A 24,087-nucleotide genomic window follows, 5' to 3' on the forward strand; every position below is an offset into this window, starting at 1 on the left:
GACATTAAAGAAATGCCTGCAGCAGACCTTTTAGCACAGCTAAAACAATTAATAAAAATACATAGACAATTAGTCCAATATGTAATGCGGACTTCAACAGTCCAACCAGCAATTAAAATTCCACAGCTGACCCCTCATCAGGGGAACACAAATACAATTACACCACAGAACATACAGTCCTGTCTAGGTAAAGTACCCGCAAAACGGGAACAAATACCTTTCTGGCTAGCACAAAAAATCACTCAAATAGAGGCTGTGTTCCCAGATACCACCTCTGTTGAGAAACACAGGATTCTGACTATCTGTCTTCCAATGGGAATCGCACCACACGTGGAGGACTGTGACACTTGGGGAACAGTCTTTGCTTCCATTTACACAAAAACACATGGTGTACCATCCATGTCAGTAATACCAGATGTGCTAAAACAATTTCAAGATGAATACGGTCCAGAACCCGCTTTAACTCTCGGTATGAAATTACTGAAAGACTTCAAGCAGGTCTCGGCAATATTACTAGCAAACATAAAGGGAGAAGCAGCAAATGTGGCGATCCGCCAGAGGTTAAAAGAGACAAATATAGCAGACCAACCATCTGAAATTGCCAGAATCATAGAAAAATCCTATGAAGAACTAGGAAGAGATAGTTTGGGTGGAATACCAGTGAAACCCCAACTAGTTGAAAGTCCTGAAAAGGTATTTATTAAAAATAATTTAAACACTCAAAAAAAGAGCTGGGATGGAAATAAACAATCCAATCCTAAAGAAAAAAGATTCCAGTCCAGAGGGAGGTCTCCTCGGCAGAGAGAAAGGTCTCCTGACCAAGGACGCAAGTCTCCCCAAAGGGAGCCCTCTGTGAAAAAATACAACCTTAGAAATAGGGATAATATAAAAAAACCTGATAGATATCAAGATATTGATACACGTCCCTCTCAATCTTTTCAGACTTCCTCGCAGAAATCGGAAAGAAGAGGAGGATCAGAACACAGGGAAGAGCACGTCAAGTCCAAAGACAAGGAACCTGCTCATCTGAATAAAAAATTACAATTTCCAAAAAAGAAGGTAGCCAGTATTAAAGTAATCAACAATGCCGAGAATACTGAGGACACAGCTGAAAAACGGAGAATGGGCTCAGACAATGCTAGACAGCGCAGCAGAAGTGAGCATAGCTCGCAAAGTCCTTATGAATCATCTGGAGACAGTGGACACGAATGAATACATTCAAGTGGAAACTGCAGATACCAGAGTTAGCAAACCTCATAAAATATATGAAATAACATTGCGTATAGAGGGGGATAAGACTAGAAAAATAAGGGGTCTATTTTGGGATAATCTCTCCGAGGGCTATGACATCCTTCTAGCTGAACGAGACTGGCCACCCGAGTTTGTCAGGGAGTGCCCACATGGCGAAGAAATAATTATGCCTGCATTCTCAAATCATATTCCAATTCATAAAAAATATACACTTGCAAGAAAGTGGGCAGTAGCTCAAGCCCCTGCCTTATATAAAAATCATGTGGGATGGGATGAGGACTCTCCTCCTCACAAAATCCAGTTAAAATCACAACCTACTGCACAGAGGCAGTACCCAATTAAGCAAGAAGCTAAAAAACTGGTAAAAGAGATCCTAGATCAGCTTGAATACCAGGGGGTGATTGAAACTTGCACCTCACAAATGAACAACCCTTTGTTTTCTGTCTCCAAACCAGACAATTCATATCGTCTTGTTTTGGACTACAGACACCTTAACTCATGTTGCAAAACCTTTGCAGTACAAAACTCGCATAGTGCTGCACTAATGAATAACATAGTGTGCAAAAAGTACAAAACAACGTTAGACATCTCTAATGGATTCTTTTGTCAAAATATAGCACCAGAGAGCAGATATTTGACGGCGTTCTCAGTAAATGGCTCGCAAAAAAAATTCGGTCGTTTACCACAGGGGCACAAGAACAGCCCAGGATTATTCTCAGCGAGAGTAACAGAATTACTACAAACATATGATGACGAGGCATTATCTTATGTCGACGACATCTATCTAACAGACGATGACTTGGATACTCACTTGAAGAGAGTGAACCATAATACTTGGGTTCGCAGCAGAGGGTTACAAATTCAACTTTAAAAAGTCAAGAATTGCCCATCTAACAGTCCTGTTTTTAGGATATGAACTATCAAGTGAAGGCAAAAGCCTGGCTGACAATTTCCTAGAGAAATGTGCTGTAATCCAAGCACCTAGAACACTAAAAAACCTACAATCAATTCTAGGCTTCCTGAATTTCGGAAGAACTTACATTATAAATTACGCGGAAAGGGTCAAACCCCTTTATGATCTAATAAAACCAGATTTTAAAAGAATCAATTGGACTCAAAAACACACAGAAATTTTGAGATCTTTACAAACAGACATGTTAATTAAAACAAAATTACAAACACGTGATAACACACGCAACCTTGTGATTCGAGTCATCCCAGGAAAATGCGGATTCACATACCTGACCTCTAATGAGGGAGAAAAGGTACCAATTGCATATAAATCACACTTGTACACAAAAGCTGAAATGAAATTTAGCCCAACGGAAAAAATTCTGACCGCGGTACAGACTGCTGTAGCAAAGGAGCGGGCCCTAGCACAAGGTAAACGAATAATCATCGTGACACTGATACCAGCCCTGGAGGCGGTAACAAAGGCAAGCATTCCGAATGCTAAAGCACTCCATCCAAGGTGGATACAGTGGGCTAACTCTCTTGCTGCAACAGACGTGGTATACGAATTTGATCCCAACTTAAAAACACAAGAATTTCTCCAATATGAATTTGAATGTCCTCCGCCAACCGAAATTCTGCCTCTAGAACATTACGGCTGTATAATATATACAGACGGATCAGCACAACCCGCAGTGGGGGGTAAACAAGCTTACAGTGCTGCGTGCGCGATTGTTAAAGGTCACTGGCACGAAGGAAAATTTAAACCCCTGGTCACTAAAACGCAATCTCTAGGAGACTGTACAGCTCAGCGAGCAGAACTACTGGCATTCAAGATGGCGCTTGAAAATACCGATCGAGAATTCCCCACACTCATAGTGTGCGATTCGTATTATTGCGTTCAGTCTTACAATGAATACTTACAGATCTGGGTTCAGAATGGTTTTAAAGATGCGAAAGGTGGCACAATCAAGCATAAAATGCTTTGGGAACAAGTAGTTCTTTTACAAAAAGAACTACAAAAGACTCACGTGATACATACACTGAGTCATCAACGTGATGGCGTTCACGTTGCAGGGAATTCATTGGTTGATGAGGCCGCGAAGGCAGCTGTGCAAACGGCTTCCGTAGCTGCCATCACCCGGTCAAAAACAAAAATAGACAGCGAAATATTACAGGCTGTCTGCGCTACGGAAAAAGAAGCGATAGAAACACTCCCGAAAGACTTTCCAGTAAAGTACTCATACATAACTGATGCAAATAATGTTCCGTTTGCTCGAATCCCTGGAGTGGGGGATAGGGCAATTCCAAACATGGAACATAGGTTAGGACTCATCATAGCGGCACACGAAGGGCTTGCTTCTGTACATGCTGGCGTTTCAGCCACAGTATCATTACTAAAGCAGAGATACTGGTGGCCACAAATGAGAAGACAGACAAGGAACTATGTTCTAGAATGTGAAATATGTCAAAGAATGAAGGTATCAACAGTGAGACGACCAGCACAGACGCCCCTTCTAATCTCAGATAAACCATTAGCCTCTGTTTATCTGGACCACTGTGGTCCCTTACAAAGGGATGGTAACTATAAATATATCTTGGTCGCAGTGGATTCATGTACGAGATTCATATGGATGTGGCCCCAGCGATCGGCTGACGCCAGAACTGTTATAAAAGATTTGAGAGTCTTTATCGGCACATACGCAATTGGCATGCTACATTCTGACCAGGGTCCTGCTTTTAGCTCTCAAGCTTATAAGGAGGCCATGACCAGCATGGGCATTGCATTGCGGTACTCTTGTCCATTTCATCCTGAGGGAAATGGAATCGTAGAAAGAAAAAACCATTACATAAAGCAATCTATAACAGCAAAGGTATTAGGTTCGGGAGCTGGGTGGGTCAAACATCTAATAAGTGTCCAACGTAGTCTAAATAACCTGCCAAGAGATTCTCTGAGGGGATTCAGTCCGTACGAACTATTGTTCGGGACTAGAATGATGATCCAAGATCTTGACAGTCAGACTTCAGTGGTTAAAGACAAAAGCTTTGATATCAAAGATCGTTTGGCTATTTTACAGGACTTAAAAGAAACGAGGAAAGACCTGAGCAACATAAAGTTGAAACAACAGCCAACAACCACTGAAGAGAAACCACCTGTCCCAGCAAGACCTGTCTGGATTCCAAAAGTCGGGGATCTAGTCAGAGAGAAGATCGCGGTAAAGAAGGAATTTGGGCCTTCTTACAGGAAAGCAGTTCCTGTCTTGTCTATCAACGGGACAAGATCAGTAGTACTACCGCCCCTTGCTGGTAAAAAGGAGAACAGAGTTGTATCCATCGACCTGGTAAAACCACAATCATGTGGCCGATAACAAACAGTAGGCCAAGTGGACTCCCAAGAAGTAGCAGAACACCGATGTTTGCTACAAATCCAGAGGTTCAAACTAAGAGGCTAATCACATTCGAAATGCCCACAGAACATCAACAAGGAGTATGCAACAAAGCAATGGAACTTGAACCTCTAAAAACCCAAATAAGAACATTTAGTCGAGACACACCAACCTACAATGAAGTAACATATGAGTATGCTGATAAAACAAAGGAAACTTCTAGAACAAAAAGTAATCCAGAAGCAATTGGAACAATTGACAGAACAGCATCCGGATACTTCATCAACTTCGATGATTCATCTGAAGATCTGAGTGAATCTAAGAAACAGCCATCAACAAAAACTTTTAAAGATAAAGCTAAGGAACTTTTTCAACAGCTGAAAGAAACCTATCTGATTTCTCCATGGATTGAATTTTGGGTGGCCTTAGGTGCATTTATCCTCATACTTTGGCTCATCATGGTACTATGCTTGGGACATTTCATTGAAGGAAAATATGCTAAAATGGACACAGCAAGCCAGAAAATCAACTTGGTCCTTAAACCACACACATCGAGAAAAGAGAACTTTCTTCAGTGAACTTCACAGCCAATCCTATACCAGGCGGTGTAGCATGGGACAAAACTGATTATGAAATCTATGGTCTGGTTGAAATCCTGAAGTATCCACACCAATTCAAGATCTCATTGAGTGACTTTGTAAAACCAAGCACATTTGCTGATGATTGGGACTTTGAAAGTATTAATGATATGATGTCTGATCTTGTGATGTCTGCTAAATTTACAGAACATGATTATTTGCAGGGTTCGTCTAATTATGATCAGATGTTCTGCTACAACCACTATGGTAACCATTATCTACACAAATCTGCACAACCTAGAAATGTTTTAAATTATAACCAATGGGAACATTGTGCTACTCCTCCAAAAGGTAGCTCGAAAACATTTTATGATAAATATTCATACTTTTCAGGGTTTAACACAAGTAATGCAGAAACATTTTATTTTAAATTGTCAAATAAGACAGGTATGAAGACCATGCTTACAAACACAAAATTGATATATTCAGATTCATTTTTTGAGCAAATGAATACATTTAGTTTTGATTTCTGGAACAATAATATTGAAGCAAAAACTGTTTGGGGTACAAGAGATTGGCAAGTACAAGGTATAGAATCATTGTTTAGAGCCTGCATGATCCCAGAACAAATTATATTTTTGAATGACACTATTCAACAAACTACCTGTCTTGGCTTAGCCAAAATCAAGGATTTAAACAAACCGTCTATTCCAAAGCCAACAGTGAATGATAATAGCTCTATAGATGTTGCGATAGACGTAAACCATATACTAAACCAGAACAGAACACATCCTGAATGGAAAGAATGGTTGATCTGGCCCACAGATACAAATAACCGTCAAGACAGATTCCTGAACAAAATACAGGGGTTCACATTGACCAGGCCAGACCCTAGATATTCCCAAAGACAACATCCAGGGATAGTAACCACCTACAGCGTGGGCAAGCTCTGCCTTCAATGGCTACAAACGTCCACACTGGCAGAAATTAAGCAACACCTAACTTTACTTACAGAAGGTGCTGCCTTGCGTGATTTCATTATGGGACCACGCAAACAGCGTCAAAAACGTTTCATAGTGGCCTCTATATATGCAGCTTATAACGAAGCCTGGAAAGAAACTCAAATTGAGACAGCAGAGAAAATACGGGAAATTGACCGTATTAATTTGGAAAAATCACTTTCTGTGGTGGACAATGGGTTAATGACTCTGTCCTCCAGAATATATTCTCTGGACAGCATTGTGTCTTCAGCAATCGATATAATATCGCAAGACTTACTGATGTTACAACACGGTCAGTCCCAATTGCGTTCTATTGTACAGCTTGGCTGGACGTTACAAAATCTGCGTTCAGGCTATGTGCCTTGGCGTTTAATCAACACAACGTCATTATTTTATATCTTTAACCTTACTGATAAACAAATCAGTTTGGCACAGAAGGGTGCTGACTATACAATTCTGAGCATTGAAAAACTTGAGAGATTACCATTGACAATGTCAGAACGACCTGTCATTGAATGGATAATACATGGAATAATAAATATTCCGATAACTACTTTCCAGTTTCAATACTGCCAAAAATATATACAGGCAGGCCAGTATGAAAGGTTGGGTAAAGGGTACATTAAGTCAACATGGAACTTGCCCTATACACACGAATGTGTCAGTAATAAAGGCCAGAAAGTGTTTCTTAGTGGCAATAATTGTGCAAGATCACTAAGCGGTACACTTCTGTGTCAGGGTATTAGCTTGCATGGAGCCTGTGAAGGGACTTCAAATAACCTTTCATGTTACCAGCTAGGCACACCTGCAACACAAATAGAACCATTCTTTAGGAGACTCTCGAACGGGAGTTACATTCTATTAGTAGATCGCAGATGTTGTAGTTTGCTGCCCGGAAAACCTTATCTCATAATCCGTGACTAGGAAGGTCATGTGCTGTGGACGGGTATTGTTCCCGAACGATTCCCCAGACAGGGAGGCAAGGTTATGGCCCGATTTGAAAATTGCTTCTATTCGAATTGATACTTTAAGCAGAATGAAGACAGTGCTCCTACAGACGCCGACCAGGCTAACGTCATCAAAAGAAACGTATGATCTCCAAGTTGCAAGGACAACGGCAGAGATTCATTCATTGTTATCAACTAATTCCCCCATACATTTCGCAGAAATACTGAACGAGATCTTAAATATTGCTGATACCAGTGGTGTCTTGAGTGTATTTAAGACAGTGTTTTCAGGAGTTTTAACACCATTCAAAGCCATCCTGGGTATTTTTCCAGACTTTGTCCATTCCATTTTTGGCGGACTTCCTCTACTTTTGGGACTGGTGGCAGGCATCCTATTTTTGATCCTGTTATTTCGCTATGGCAAACCATGTCACAGACAAAACACCTGCGACAAGGGAAGAAACGATCCTAGCCATTGGCTACCGGGACCGCATAACTAAAGTCCTTGGACTAGCACGGCTTCGGGACTTGAACATGACTTGGTTTCTTTCATTGAGACCGACGTGGCAACGTTGTGTTATGCCTGTATTAAGGTGCTTGCTATGCGGCGAAGAATGCGTGTTAGACACCTGTTTGACACTACAATCGGATGTGCCATTGGACGCAGAAACCTTGTTGGGTCCGGTAACGGCTCATGCATTGTGCTGCCCCCAGCGGCTACCTATCCTGATGACGGCATTCGTGGAGACTTCACCACTACGATTGAGGGGTAGTGAAGTACGAGATGAAAGCAGCATCGATCAGGTACGACCTTCAGTCAGCTATGCTGATCAAAACATCAATGAAGGCAATCATGCTCATGAATGCATGGTAACAACTTTTTCAGACTTAGTGGAACTTTCGCAAGAAGCTGTTGACAGTTTTTTCAACAGTCTAAATGATATGATGTTTTCACCAGAGCAGAAGGAATGACTTTGAGCAAGCTAGCACACGGAGTTCCCTACATCCTGAATTTGGCCTTCAACTTTTCAAAAACGATATGGGAATTTTTTCTCATAAGTGTGAAGACAGCGAGAACCTTTTTCCCCAATTCCAAAATATTTACGATTTTTTGGGACACTTATCTTCTGCTTAAAGTAGACATTATTCTTAGAGAACTGAATTTCTATTTTAGGTAGTCAAGAGACATTAGCTACCCTCTAGCATTTTCATACACAACTTTATGATTGTGATGAAATGGTCTCGCACTTTTCTTCTGTATTAAGAGCCATTTCATGTGTAGTTTTCGCATTTATTCATGCTGAGTTTAAAATATGCGTTATATGTTTAGCATTATTATACTAATGTGCATATAGTACATGTGATTGTGTTTCGTATATTTCATAATTCCAACTTTCAGAATGCATATGAATGTATTTTGGGGTGGTACGGTATACACAAACGCTACTAGTTTCACTATGCCTAGATTTGTAAATATGGACATAGTCTACGTGGAGTGGGTGTGATGTATTTCTATAGGTACTGTATCGATCCCCCTATTCCTGACCCTGGTTTGGTTAATAATTAACTAGCAGCCATCAAACGGTGCAAAAACCGTTATCTGATTAAGCCACACCACGGCACAGAAGCGCGTTATCTGATTAGGTCATAACGCATGCCATCTAATTAGGCAAGCGATATTCCTCCAGCCCCTGATAAGGCATACGGAGTTCTCAAAACAAATCAAACCTACAGCGACCTGGGAAATTCCCGTAGCCATTGTTTTGATTTCACCGAGAACTTCAGTAAAAGAATGTGCGAACGAACCCGTTCGTATGACATCCTTATTGACGTATATATGTCCATACTTACGTCAATCTCGGCACCTTTCAGGTATAAATATTACCGACATTGCCTTAAGCAAACACACGCGGTGGTGACGAGATTGGAGCAGCGAGACTTGCCGAGGAGCCCAGCTGAGAGCGAAGCCCACAGACGCTGCCCCGCCTTCCTGACGCGCTGAGAACGAGACGCTGCCTTTCTCCTGCCGAGAAATCCAGCTCCGGCGCTTCCACGCAGCCCTCGCAGGCAGCTGGAATATCAAGACCTGGGATAAGAGATACCAGCCCTCCAACATCTTAGATCTCAGGTACAGAACTGAATAACCCCTTGCAGAGAATTCTTGAGTCAGTCCCTTGGCAAAACAAACTTAACTTAAACTGCTACTTATCTACTCCCGCCCACGTATTAGGCTTAGGTCAGGTACACTGGGGTAGGCGTGGTTAGAAGCACCAGTTGAGTACGATTAGTCAAATGTATATATGTATGTATATATTTTATCCATTTTAAAGTATCATATGGCTCAGAAACCATATCAATGCTTTTACAGTATTATTTTATAATTCTGTCTTTACTATATGCACGTTACTTAACTATAAGTATTACAATAGTAGCGATTCATTTCTCTTGTACGAGAAAAGAGACTGATCAATAAACACCATCTTTTATTGAATACGCCCGTCTCTTCCTTTTCTCTACAATCTGGTGAAACTAAGAATGCACTGAACTGACTGAGTAAAATAAGTTGTCTTTTGTTTTCACACGACTCTAGAGATACACTCTTGATTAGGGGAGAGCAAAGTTGTCATGTTCTATGGTTGTCAGAAACTAAATCCCTTCTTGTCTATCCAGGGAGGTTAAAATCCTCCTTGCCTATTCGAGAAAGTTTCTAGTGAACTCTGAGCTAGCTGGCAAACACAAAACTTTAAGTCTAATATCGTCAGTAGAAGACCTAGTTAACCTCCGTCCTAGGTCTATACTATTGAAGATATTATTCCAATGCGCAGAGCCTATTGGGATAATAGGAACTACACTACAATACAGCCCTTTGTGTGGAGAGAGGACACAGCCTGTTCAAGAGTAAGTAGGTCTGTGCCCAGCTTCTTCCTCCCATCCTGCCAGTGATGTCCAAAGCAGGCATACCTAAGCTCTCTTGTCTGTGGGGATGTCAAGTAGGAATACACAAAGACCAATTGTCAACTACACCCAGTCATGAGACCCAGAGGCAGGCATCAGGCACCAAATGGACAAGGCAGGAACATGCCAAATTTTGAAAAGTTACATTTTCTAAATTGTAATAAACAATCAAATTTTACCATAGAGCATATTTTACAATAAAATTCCAAAGGCAGCAAACATGAGCTGGTTACCTGTTACCATTTGAAAGTTACAGCTTTTTAAAGGTAGTAAGGTAACTCTAATGTTATCCTATAGGAGATGTCGATCTTGCGCAGTGAAAAACAAATGTAAGCATTTTCACTACTAGGACATGTGAAACTTAAAATTAACAAACTTAAAATTACATGTCCAACCTTTTAAATGCAGTGCACCCTGCCCTCTGAGATATGCAGGGCCTACCCTGGGGGTGACTTACATGTATTAAAAAGTAATATTTGGACCTGGCCAAAGGTTTATATTACCAGGTCAACATGGCAGTTTAAAGCTGCAACCACAGGCTGCACTAGCAGGCCTGAGACATGTTTAAATGGCTGCTGAAGTGTGTAGCGCAATAAGTGCTCCAGGCCCACTTGTAGCACTTAACCTCTTCCATGAACATGACACGTTGGGCGTGTGCTCATGATGGCCGGGAGCCATCATGCCCGCGATTGAAATGTCCAGCACTGCGGCGGAATTCGCGCCGCAGTGAAGAGGTTAATGTACAGACCTGGGCACATGTAGTTCACTTTACTAAATTAAATATGTGAGTTTAGAGTGGTTTTGGACCAATGTCAAGGTACAAGACAATGGGACAGTTGACAATGTCCAAGGGTGAGACTGTCCCCAAGAAGTGAGCTTTACTCCCTCTGAATGAGACAGTTATCCAGAAGTGGGACTTACATCAAGTGAGTAAGTCAGTGCTCCAAGGTGGACCTTTCTGCTCAGTGAGACAGACTGTTAACTAAGTCATAAGATTTGCACCAAATGAGACAGACTGAGCCAATGGAAGTGAGACTCACCCACTAAACAAGAAGACTTTACTTTAAGGTGTGGCATTGGCAACAAATGAGGGATAAGGTACATGGAGTGCAGTGTTCAATCAATACGAGAGACACTGCACTAAGGCATACGACTGGTACTTAAGGAGAGACTGTGAACTTCCCTGTGAATGAAACAAAATAACCTGTTCATGTAGAAATATGTGCTGCTGATTTCAGAACCTGACTTACAATGAGTCTCATGCTTTCGATTCTTGGAGTTGTTTATAATGTTGGCAGCACCATCTTGACTTTCTGCTGCAGATGACATGGGGCCTAATCATCCCACCCTGGCCTTTTGACCATCCTCTGTAGGAATAGAGTGCGGTGACACACCACCTGCAAAGGGCATGATTAATCACACAAGGAAGCTAGGATTTCCAGTAACTGCACTCTGTGAGAGCCATTACATTGGTGCATTGTCCTTTGCCCTTATAAGATGAACTCTGGGTACTAGAATGGCAGATGAGGATAGGGTCAGCATCATTCAAGAATGAATGTCACTGGTAGGTGAAGGGCGAGCAGCATTATCCTTTACAAGGAGGAGCTCGGTTCTAAATCTGTACAGTAACAGCCACAAAAAAACAGTCAGGCTAAGAAAAAGAACAGCTATTACTGGAGGGTTAAGAGGTGGCCACTGGCCTCGGCAACAAAGACATGGCAGGTGGCTCAGAGTCAATGAAGGGGAGCAGGGTGACACTGATAATGGCCGCAGCCTTTCAAATAAAAAAGATATATTCTTTCTTACAAAAGACATCTCAAGAGGTCAGGTCCATGGAAAGAGCAGAGAGAGCTTCAAAGGCACTTGTTGCAGGAGGGCAGAACATAAAGTTCCACAAAGGAAGATGGTGCTTGAAAAAGAATTCAGATCAGAGAGCAGGCTGGGATGTCTTTCAGCCCATAGTTATGGCAGAATTAGAGACACAATTTAGTCAGAAAGTCCTTGTAGAAAAGATTCTTTTGATCAGTTTTATAATTTGGGAGTAATTTTACAAATCACGACGAAGCTTCTAAAAAGTGTCCTTGTAACCAATTTGAATTTTAGAAAGTCCAGTGCAGATTAGACAATTGTAGAATCGACTATAGGTTGTTTCTGATTCAAATTCTCAAACAAATTGTTTCTCAACTACACTGAAAAAGTTGCTTGCTCAAGTACAAACCACTTGTTGTTATGGTGTAACTCCAGCTAGTCCATGTTCTGTATGCCATAGGGGCAGACAGGGTGCAGAGCATCAGCAAAGGGCAGGCACTGCACCAGGGCCCACTTGGCACAACTGGAGGCACAAATGTTCTCAAGAAACTTACAAAAGAAATAATTGCAAACCAGGTATGATCAGAAAAGCAAAGCCAAATTGCCACTGAGCCAAATTGCGATCGCAAACGCCGAAATTAGCAGAATTTCGGAGTTTACGATCGCAATTTGGCTCAGTGGCATGTATGAAAGAAAATCTGCCTCGCAAAATAAGGAATCGCAAAATTTGCAATTCCTTATTTTGCGATTCCATTTAAGGAATCGCAAATTTTGCGATTCCTTAAATGCTATGTAAGAAGCACAGAAAACGTGCAATTTGGGCTTAAGGAATCGCTAAGTGCCATGTGACGCACATACATGGCCTTAAGGCATGTATGTGTGCCACATGTGCACACATGCACATTTCAGGGATGCAACAAGGTGTCCTTTTGACACCCTGGCATCCCTGAAATCGCATTCTCAATTTGCGATTCTCTAATTGCGAATCGCAAGTTGAGAATGTCTTCCCATTCATTCCTATGGACCTCCAGGCCCATAGGAATGAATGGGGAGGTATTCCTTAATTTTGAATCACAATTTGCAATTCGCACTTAAGGAATATGTAGGATTCGCAAAATTATTTGCAAATTCTACATAAATAGCGCATTGCGATTCTCAAATAGTGATTCGGAAAAAATCACTGAGAATCACAAAACCAAACTTTCATACATATGGCCGTTTGGTGGGTGATGTTACATCGAGGACGCGAGCTTCACGGACTGGGGAGCAAAGTAACCCCTGAGACACCTGTCCCTTCATCTTCTCCATCACTGGGACCCGAAGCTCATGAGACAAGATAAAAACTGATGACTGAAACATTTCTCAAAGCTGAAGCAACACAGTCTTGTCCCCACTTGGATCTGAAAGGGTCACTTACTGAAAACCTGTGTGTTCTGCAGCTGCAGCAATGCCTGCTTTTAAAAGTGTGATTCGGATGAAATCCTTTAATTTGCTAATATATGTTAGGAAAAGAGAGTAAACTTCAATTTAACTAGCGGTAGGTAACCCAGCATGACACAGTCAATGGAATCACTGCAGTTAGATTGGGATTCATTCTGATAACTGAGGTTTAAACAATGGAAACTGAAATAGGAATGCACATATCTGTTTACATTTAAATGTTGCATTTGTAATACAGAATTTACTACAGCGTAGGTTATAAATTGATTCATTTTATTAAAGTAAATTGCCTAATTGGTGTTGTGTGAGTTTACCTATGCCTTTAAAGATGGAGTATTAACCAATATTTTAGTTTCTGTATCAAAGGTGATATCAACATTTTAATTATTTGTATTTTTATGACTTTAAATAATCAACACTAACATTTTGAAATCTGTATCTGTATTGTTTATCCATGTTTTAAATTTGAAATATAGGTAGGCTCTTCACAATTCCAAACCAGATAAATACCTATTTACAACTGGCTACTGGGACTTTCGAGCTGCAGCGTCCTCTCTTTATGTCCACAGGATTTCTGCACCCCCCAGACACAGGAGAGACCCGTCACAGGGGCAGGCAGGCAAAATGTGAGAACCCACTGCTGTGCTGACTTTTCCTGCAGTCACAGCTTTAACGAGGGAGCTTTCACTGAGAGACCCCTCGCATTCTGTCCCCTCCAATCAGACACGAAGGTCCTTCCCTCAGTACACCAATAGGGAGCTCCCAGCCAAGCCAAGTGCACTGTTACCAATCAAACGCGGGGGCACTTTCACTTCTACAGCCCAGTGTGGGACGAGGTCAGAGGCTGTGGTGCTTTCCTAGGCATCCACCAATCAGACAACGTGCTTTCTGTTCAGATGTTATTTCCATATGATCCATAATCAGAGGGTGGGTGGGGGAGGTCTCAAATGCATGTCTCGGTTTTGAGCCACTTAGGTTCCTGGGGGAAGATTTACAAGCCCCATGCGCCGCATTTACATCGCCGTTGGGTCACTTCAGTGACGCTGTGGCGGCGTAAACCATGTGCCATGCTGCGCCTTATTTACAACGTGACGCATCTAGGGAGATGAGTCACATTGTAAAGCTACACATTTCATGTGGGCGCTCCGGAGCAGGAACACCTCGTAAATGTGACGCAGTGAAATCTACAAGATTTCACTGAGTCACTTTTACGTCCATGCTGCTTCAATACCCTGCGCCTGCTTGAAGCATGCGTAAGGAGTGACGCAGCATGTTAGGCATATGGCAACCCTGAGCAGTGCTGGAGCTGCGTCAAGCTTGCAACATGACTCCAGCAATGTGCCGCCCTTACGTCACAGGATGCGACACGTGTCGCACTATCCTTGCGCCACCGTCCGCCGCATTGTAAATGCGCTGCATTCGTGGTGGCGCAGGGAGGGAATTGCGTGTCGCATCTTTTCTGGCGCCTCCCTGCTGATTTGCAGAGATGCGCCAGAACTCGTAAATCTGCCCCCTGGTTTTGAGTATCAGAGCCACGCAGGCTCCTTGTCTCAGACCCTCTTCACTGCACGTCCAGGCAGACAAAAATCAGTGGGTTTATTCCTCACTTGTTTAAAAGCCACCCACCCTTCCTAGGATTTCTCAAATCCCCTCTTCCTGCTTTATATTTTCATGTCTGTTCCACCCCTACCCCACCCCTGGTGAAAGTGTGCATTGGAAATACAGCACTGAAGGGCGTACTTACCACAATCACAAACAGCGCAGGAGCCACAAACGCCCAAATCTGTCCTTTTTCGAGTGACAGCCAACAACTACAAGAGGGAAAAATAAAGAATTAAAATGATAAAATCTTCAAAATGCACATTAAGCCAGACATTCGGTGGTAATGCAGAGCTTAGACAGGTACTTGCAGCTGCTCTGACCTATTCTCAATACCAAAGTCTGCCCTTTGACCTCTATCAGGCCTCAGGAGCGAAAAGAGAGAGAGTAGGACACACATATACAATTTGCAATTATTTACCCACAGGGCCATGGAAATAAATGCAATGCTTGAGCTGGTGCTTGGGTACCAGGGCTCCACCATCCCTAGGGGTCACTGCATCCTTCTGTGTCCCAGACCAGGGAGAGGGGAGAGAGGAAACAAGGTCTGAGGGGGCCTGTCCTTTCTGGCCAATGATTTTACTTGTTTATTTCTGAACTGGGCTCTGCAGGGCACAGCCACTCTCAGCTTACCTTCCAGCTCAGCCAGGAGCAGCCCCATGAATACCTCTGCTCCTCTGAGGCCCCCTTCTGACCCATGCCTGTTGATGCTCCAATGAAGGAGAGTTCTGGGTTGGAGGGTTTTTAGTAACTCGGGAAATGTGGCCCTCTGCTAGTAAACGTGACTATTAGTAGGTACAGAAGTGTATGGTGCAACCAGGGAAGGGGATAAGCCCTATGACCCCTCAATTTTGTATAGGAAAATCCTACACTGTTACAAAGTTCAACAAAAACCTGGGCACACATAACAGTAATTGAACAGTGTCATTGTATTCACACAATTCTAGTGAATTAGAAACAATGGTCAGATGCCCTTGTTGGAAGAAATCCACTCCTATAGCATATTACTGACCCCACAGTGAAAGAGGGTCACACAGTGAAAGAGGGAAAAGGAGGAAAGAGGGAGGAGAAAAGAGTGAGAGAGGGAGGAGCAAACAGTGAGAGAGGGAGGAGCAAACAGTGAGAGAGGGAGGAGCAAACAGTAAGAGAGGGAGGAGCAAACAGTGAGAGAGGGAGGAGCATACAGTGAGAGAGGGAGGAGCATACAGTGAGAGAGGGAGGAGCAAACAGTGGAAGAGGGAGGAGCAAACTGTGAAAGAGGGAGAGCAAACAGTGAAAGAGGGAGAGCAAACAGTGAAAGAGGGAGGATCAAACAGTGAAAGAGGGAGGGGCAAACAGTGAGAGAGGGAGGGGTTAATGGTGAAAGAGGGAGGAGCAAACAGTGAGAGAGGGAGGGGCAAACTGTGAAAGAGGGAGGGGCAAACAGTGAAAGAGGGTCACACAATGAAAGAGGGAGGAGCAAACAGTGAGAGAGGGAGGCGCAAACAGTGAAAGAGGGAGGAGCAAACAGTGAAATAGGAGCAAACAGTGAAAGAGGGACAAACAGTGAAAGAGGGAGGGATTACTGGTGAAAGAGGGAGGAGCAAACAGTGAAATAGGGCCAAACAGTGAAAGAGGGACAAACAGTGAAAGAGGGAGGGATTACTGGTGAAAGAGGGAGGAGCAAACAGTGAAGGGGAGGAGCAAACAGTGAAAGAGGGAGGAGCAAACAGTGAAAGAGGGAGAGCAAACCGTGAAAGAGGGAGCAGCAAACAGTGAAAGAGGGAGGGGCAAACTGTGGAAAAGGGAGGAGCAAACAGTGAAAGAGGGAGGAGCAAACAGTGAAAGAGGGAGGAGCTAACAGTGAAAGAGGGAGGATCAAACAGTGAAAGAGGGAGAGCAAACTGTGGAAGAGGGAGGATCAAACAGTGAAAGAGGGAGAGCAAACAGTGAAAGAGGGAGAGCAAACAGTGAAAGAGGGAGAGCAAACTGTGGAAAAGGGAGGAGCAAACAGTGAAAGAGGGAGGAGCAAACAGTGAAAGAGGGAGAGCAAACCGTGAAAGAGGGAGCAGCAAACAGTGAAAGAGGGAGGGGCAAACTGTGGAAAAGGGAGGAGCAAACAGTGAAAGAGGGAGGAGCAAACAGTGAAAGAGGGAGGAGCTAACAGTGAAAGAGGGAGGATCAAACAGTGAAAGAGGGAGAGCAAACTGTGGAAGAGGGAGGAGCAAACAGTGAAAGAGGGAGAGCAAACAGTGAAAGAGGGAGGAGCTAACAGTGAAAGAGGGAGGAGTAAACAGTGAAAGAGGGAGGGGTTATTGGTGAAAGAAGGAGGAGCAAACAGTGAGAGAGGGAGGGGCAAACAATGAAAGAGGGAGGGACAAACAGTGACAGAGGCAGGGGTTAACAGTGAAAGAGGGAGGAGCAAACAGTGAGAGAGGGAGGGGCAAACAATGAAAGAGGGAGGGGAATAGAAGGAAAGAGGGGGGAGCAAACAGTGAAAGAGGGAGGATCAAACAGTGAAAGAGGGAGGGGCAAACAGTGAGAGAGGGAGGGGTTAATGGTGAAAGAGGGAGGAGCAAACAGTGAGAGAGGGAGGGGCAAACTGTGAAAGAGGGAGGGGCAAACAGTGAAAGAGGGTCACACAATGAAAGAGGGAGGAGCAAACAGTGAGAGAGGGAGGCGCAAACAGTGAAAGAGGGAGGAGCAAACAGTGAAATAGGGGCAAACAGTGAAAGAGGGACAAACAGTGAAAGAGGGAGGGATTACTGGTGAAAGAGGGAGGAGCAAACAGTGAAGGGGAGGAGCAAACAGTGAAAGAGGGAGGAGCAAACAGTGAAAGAGGGAGAGCAAACCGTGAAAGAGGGAGCAGCAAACAGTGAAAGAGGGAGGGGCAAACTGTGGAAAAGGGAGGAGCAAACAGTGAAAGAGGGAGGAGCAAACAGTGAAAGAGGGAGGAGCTAACAGTGAAAGAGGGAGGATCAAACAGTGAAAGAGGGAGAGCAAACTGTGGAAGAGGGAGGAGCAAACAGTGAAAGAGGGAGAGCAAACAGTGAAAGAGGGAGAGCAAACAGTGAAAGAGGGAGAGCAAACTGTGGAAAAGGGAGGAGCAAACAGTGAAAGAGGGAGGAGCAAACAGTGAAAGAGGGAGAGCAAACCGTGAAGGAGGGAGCAGCAAACAGTGAAAGAGGGAGGGGCAAACTGTGGAAAAGGGAGGAGCAAACAGTGAAAGAGGGAGGAGCAAACAGTGAAAGAGGGAGGAGCTAACAGTGAAAGAGGGAGGATCAAACAGTGAAAGAGGGAGAGCAAACTGTGGAAGAGGGAGGAGCAAACAGTGAAAGAGGGAGAGCAAACAGTGAAAGAGGGAGGAGCTAACAGTGAAAGAGGGAGGAGTAAACAGTGAAAGAGGGAGGGGTTATTGGTGAAAGAAGGAGGAGCAAACAGTGAGAGAGGGAGGGGCAAACAATGAAAGAGGGAGGGACAAACAGTGACAGAGGCAGGGGTTAACAGTGAAAGAGGGAGGAGCAAACAGTGAGAGAGGGAGGGGCAAACAATGAAAGAGGGAAGGGAATAGAAGGAAAGAGGGGGGAGCAAACAGTGAAAGAGGGAGGATCAAACAGTGAAAGAGGGAGGGGCAAACAGTGAGAGAGGGAGGGGTTAATGGTGAAAGAGGGAGGAGCAAACAGTGAGAGAGGGAGGGGCAAACTGTGAAAGAGGGAGGGGCAAACAGTGAAAGAGGGTCACACAATGAAAGAGGGAGGAGCAAACAGTGAGAGAGGGAGGCGCAAACAGTGAAAGAGGGAGGAGCAAACAGTGAAATAGGGGCAAACAGTGAAAGAGGGACAAACAGTGAAAGAGGGAGGGATTACTGGTGAAAGAGGGAGGAGCAAACAGTGAAGGGGAGGAGCAAACAGTGAAAGAGGGAGGAGCAAACAGTGAAAGAGGGAGAGCAAACCGTGAAAGAGGGAGCAGCAAACAGTGAAAGAGGGAGGGGCAAACTGTGGAAAAGGGAGGAGCAAACAGTGAAAGAGGGAGGAGCAAACAGTGAAAGAGGGAGGAGCTAACAGTGAAAGAGGGAGGATCAAACAGTGAAAGAGGGAGAGCAAACTGTGGAAGAGGGAGGAGCAAACAGTGAAAGAGGGAGAGCAAACAGTGAAAGAGGGAGAGCAAACAGTGAAAGAGGGAGAGCAAACTGTGGAAAAGGGAGGAGCAAACAGTGAAAGAGGGAGGAGCAAACAGTGAAAGAGGGAGAGCAAACCGTGAAAGAGGGAGCAGCAAACAGTGAAAGAGGGAGAGCAAACAGTGAAAGAGGGAGAGCAAACAGTGAAAGAGGGAGAGCAAACTGTGGAAAAGGGAGGAGCAAACAGTGAAAGAGGGAGGAGCAAACAGTGAAAGAGGGAGAGCAAACCGTGAAAGAGGGAGCAGCAAACAGTGAAAGAGGGAGGGGCAAACTGTGGAAAAGGGAGGAGCAAACAGTGAAAGAGAGAGGAGCAAACAGTGAAAGAGGGAGGAGCTAACAGTGAAAGAGGGAGGATCAAACAGTGAAAGAGGGAGAGCAAACTGTGGAAGAGGGAGGAGCAAACAGTGAAAGAGGGAGAGCAAACAGTGAAAGAGGGAGGAGCTAACAGTGAAAGAGGGAGGAGTAAACAGTGAAAGAGGGAGGGGTTATTGGTGAAAGAAGGAGGAGCAAACAGTGAGAGAGGGAGGGGCAAACAATGAAAGAGGGAGGGACAAACAGTGACAGAGGCAGGGGTTAACAGTGAAAGAGGGAGGAGCAAACAGTGAGAGAGGGAGGGGCAAACAATGAAAGAGGGAGGGGAATAGAAGGAAAGAGGGGGGAGCAAACAGTGAAAGAGGGAGGATCAAACAGTGAAAGAGGGAGGGGCAAACAGTGAGAGAGGGAGGGGTTAATGGTGAAAGAGGGAGGAGCAAACAGTGAGAGAGGGAGGGGCAAACTGTGAAAGAGGGAGGGGCAAACAGTGAAAGAGGGTCACACAATGAAAGAGGGAGGAGCAAACAGTGAGAGAGGGAGGCGCAAACAGTGAAAGAGGGAGGAGCAAACAGTGAAATAGGGGCAAACAGTGAAAGAGGGACAAACAGTGAAAGAGGGAGGGATTACTGGTGAAAGAGGGAGGAGCAAACAGTGAAGGGGAGGAGCAAACAGTGAAAGAGGGAGGAGCAAACAGTGAAAGAGGGAGAGCAAACCGTGAAAGAGGGAGCAGCAAACAGTGAAAGAGGGAGGGGCAAACTGTGGAAAAGGGAGGAGCAAACAGTGAAAGAGGGAGGAGCAAACAGTGAAAGAGGGAGGAGCTAACAGTGAAAGAGGGAGGATCAAACAGTGAAAGAGGGAGAGCAAACTGTGGAAGAGGGAGGAGCAAACAGTGAAAGAGGGAGAGCAAACAGTGAAAGAGGGAGAGCAAACAGTGAAAGAGGGAGAGCAAACTGTGGAAAAGGGAGGAGCAAACAGTGAAAGAGGGAGGAGCAAACAGTGAAAGAGGGAGAGCAAACCGTGAAAGAGGGAGCAGCAAACAGTGAAAGAGGGAGGGGCAAACTGTGGAAAAGGGAGGAGCAAACAGTGAAAGAGGGAGGAGCAAACAGTGAAAGAGGGAGGAGCTAACAGTGAAAGAGGGAGGATCAAACAGTGAAAGAGGGAGAGCAAACTGTGGAAGAGGGAGGAGCAAACAGTGAAAGAGGGAGAGCAAACAGTGAAAGAGGGAGGAGCTAACAGTGAAAGAGGGAGGAGTAAACAGTGAAAGAGGGAGGGGTTATTGGTGAAAGAAGGAGGAGCAAACAGTGAGAGAGGGAGGGGCAAACAATGATAGAGGGAGGGACAAACAGTGACAGAGGCAGGGGTTAACAGTGAAAGAGGGAGGAGCAAACAGTGAGAGAGGGAGGGGCAAACAATGAAAGAGGGAGGGGAATAGAAGGAAAGAGGGGGGAGCAAACAGTGAAAGAGGGAGGATCAAACAGTGAAAGAGGGAGGGGCAAACAGTGAGAGAGGGAGGGGTTAATGGTGAAAGAGGGAGGAGCAAACAGTGAGAGAGGGAGGGGCAAACTGTGAAAGAGGGAGGGGCAAACAGTGAAAGAGGGTCACACAATGAAAGAGGGAGGAGCAAACAGTGAGAGAGGGAGGCGCAAACAGTGAAAGAGGGAGGAGCAAACAGTGAAATAGGGGCAAACAGTGAAAGAGGGACAAACAGTGAAATAGGGAGGGATTACTGGTGAAAGAGGGAGGAGCAAACAGTGAAGGGGAGGAGCAAACAGTGAAAGTGGCAGGGGTTAATGGTGAAAGAGGGAAGAGCAAACAGTGAAAGAGGGAGGAGCAAACAGTGAAAGAGGGAGGGGTTAATGGTGAAAGTGTAGTGTAGTTCCTATCTTCCCAATAGGCTCTGCGCATTGGAATAGTACCTACAGCAGTAAAGGCCTAGGCCAGACGTTAACTAGGTCTACTACTGTCGATACTAGACTTAATTTTTGGGTTTGCCAGCTAAGCTCAGAGTTCGCTAGAAACTTTCTCGAATGTTCAAGGAAGGATTAACTTCCCTGATTAGACAAGAAGGGATTTAGTTTCTGACAACCATAGAACATGACAACTTTGCTCTCCCCTAATCAAGAGTCAATCTCAAGAGTCGTGTGAGCACAAGGCAATTATTTTACTCAGTCAGTACGTGCATTCTTAGTCTCATCAGAATGTAGAGAAAAGGAAGAGACGGGCGTGTTCAATAAAAGGTGTTATTTATTGATCAGTCTCTTTTCTCGTACAAGAGAAATGGATCGATATTATTGCGATACTTATAGTTAAGTAAAGTGCATACATTAAAAGCAATAGTATAAAATAATACTGTAAAAACATTGATATGGTTTCTGAGCCATATGATGTTTAAAATGATTAAAATATATTTACATACATATATACATTTGACTAAACGTGCTCAACTGGTGTTTCTAAATACGCCTACCCCGTGTACCTGACCTAAGTCTAATGCGTGGGCGGGAATAGAAAGTTACAGTTTAAGTTAAGTTTGTTTTTGCCAAGTGAATAACTAAAGAATTCTCTGTGAGGGGTTATTCAGTTCTGTACCTGGAATTTAGGATGGATGAGGAATGGTATCTCTTTCTCTGCTCTCGATATTCCAGGCTGCCTGCGAGGGCTGCCCAGAAGCGCCGGTGCTGGGTCTCTCGGCTTGAGATAGCAGCGCGTCTCTCAGCGCGTCAGGAAGGCGGGGCTGCTGCCTGCGGGGTCTGCTTCTGCTCTCGGCTTCGGCAAGTGTGGCTGCTCAGTCTTGTCACCACGCGTGTGTTTTGCATAGGGCAAGATCGGCAATATTTATACCTTAAAGGTGCCGGGATTGACGTAAGGATGGACATAGGTACGTCAATAAAGATGTCATACGACTTGCTCGTTAGCACATTCTTTACTAAAGTTCTCTGTGAAATCAAAACAATGGCCGCACGGATTATCCAGGTTGTCATAGGTTTGATTTGTTATGAGAACGTCGTATGCCTTATCAGGGGCTGGAGGAATATCGCTTGTCTAATTAGATCTCAAGCGTTATGACCTAATCAGATAACACGTTCCTGTGCCGTAGTGTGACTGCGTCAGATAACGGTATCTGCATCATGGGGAATTTCTTGCCTCATGGGCTGACTGTTAGTTAACTAGCTAGGTAGTTTAACCAGAATAGGGTCAGGAATAGGGGGATCGATTCAGAACCTATAGAAATACACGACACCCACTCCACGCTAACTATGGTCATATCTACTAATCTATGCATAGTATAACATAGTACAACATACTATAGAGTATAGTGTATACCTTACCACCCCAAAATACATAAATGCATTTTGAAATTTTCAAATATACTGAAAAATTGCAGTCATATATATCGTATGCACTTAAGCTATGAATTAAATGCAAAAGTAAACACGCATTGTTATGCATTATTGCTTGTTGGTATCTGAGAAATACACATGAAATGGCTCTTAATATGGCTATACAGAAAAAAAGTCGAAACCATTTCATCACATAAAATATACTGTGAACATACCAGTGGGCAGCTAAAGTCTATATAAAGTCTATAAAGAATCTAAAAAAATAGAAATCTTAGTTCTCTAGGAATAGTTTCTTACTTTAAGCAGAAGATCAGTGTCCCGGGAAAAAATATATAGAAAAATATTTTAGGGGCTTGCTGAAAAAAGTTGCTGTCCGTGAACTGGATCGTAATTGTTCATGTGACTTATTTTTAAAGTTGAAGGTCGAATTCAGGGAACGCCGTGTGCGAGTTTACTCAAAAGTCTCTATTTCTGTTCCGGAGAGAACATCATATCATTCAGGCTTTCGAAAAAACTGTCAACAGCTTCATGGGAAAGTTCCACTAAGTCGGAAATAGGGGTAACCATGCATTCATGCGCATGATTGTCTCCATTGACATTCTGATTTGCATTGCTGACAGAAGGTCGTACCTGTTCGATGCTGCTTTCATCTTGAACTTCACTACTCTTCAATCGCAGTGGTGAAGATTCCAGGAATGCCGTCATCAGAATTGGCAGCCTTTGAGGGCAGCACAGTGCGTGAACCTTGGTAGGAACCAACAGTGTATCTGCATCCACTGGCGCATCCGATTGTAGCGTCAGACAGGTGTCTAACACGCATTCTTCTCCGCATAGCAGACACCTTAGTACAGGTAAAACACACCTTTGCCACATTGGTCGAAATGATAGAAACCAAGTCATGTTTAGGTCTCTAAGCCGGGAGAGTCCCAGGATTTTTGATATCCGGTCCCGGTATCCAATGGCTAGGATCGTATCTTCCATTGTCGTGAGATTTTGTTCTGTGACATGGGTTGCCATAACGAAAAATAAGGACTAGGAATAGGATTCCTGCAATTAGTCCTAGGATCAGGGGAAGTCCGCCAAAAATCGAATGGACGAAGTCTGGAAAAATACCCAGTATGGCTTTGAATGGTGTTAATGCCATCGAAAATACTGTCTTAAATACCTTTGAGACCCCTGTGGTATCAGAAATATTTAAGATTTCGCTCAGGATTTCCGCGAAATGTACGGGGGAATTGGTTGATAATAATGTATGTATCTCTGCAGTCGTCCTTGCGACTTGTAGATCATACGTTTCTTTAGATGACGTGAGCCTTGTAGGCGTCTGAAGAAGCACTGTTTTCATTCTGCTTAAAGTGTC

General features: G+C 44.0%; 1 protein-coding gene across 1 annotated transcript in view; it reads right to left on the minus strand.

Moving 5' to 3' along the window:
- ADGRD1 (adhesion G protein-coupled receptor D1) overlaps window positions 1-24,087 on the minus strand; it is a 1,126,805-nt gene that overhangs the window by 123,073 nt on the left and 979,645 nt on the right. Inside the window, exon 20 of the mRNA XM_078666340.1 lies at window positions 15,064-15,130. Coding sequence (XP_078522466.1) covers window positions 15,064-15,130 — 67 coding nt within the window. The remainder of the gene's footprint in view (window positions 1-15,063; window positions 15,131-24,087) is intronic.

This window comes from Lissotriton helveticus, chromosome 11, assembly GCF_964261635.1.
Source record: "Lissotriton helveticus chromosome 11, aLisHel1.1, whole genome shotgun sequence".
Lineage (NCBI taxonomy): Eukaryota > Metazoa > Chordata > Amphibia > Caudata > Salamandridae > Lissotriton > Lissotriton helveticus.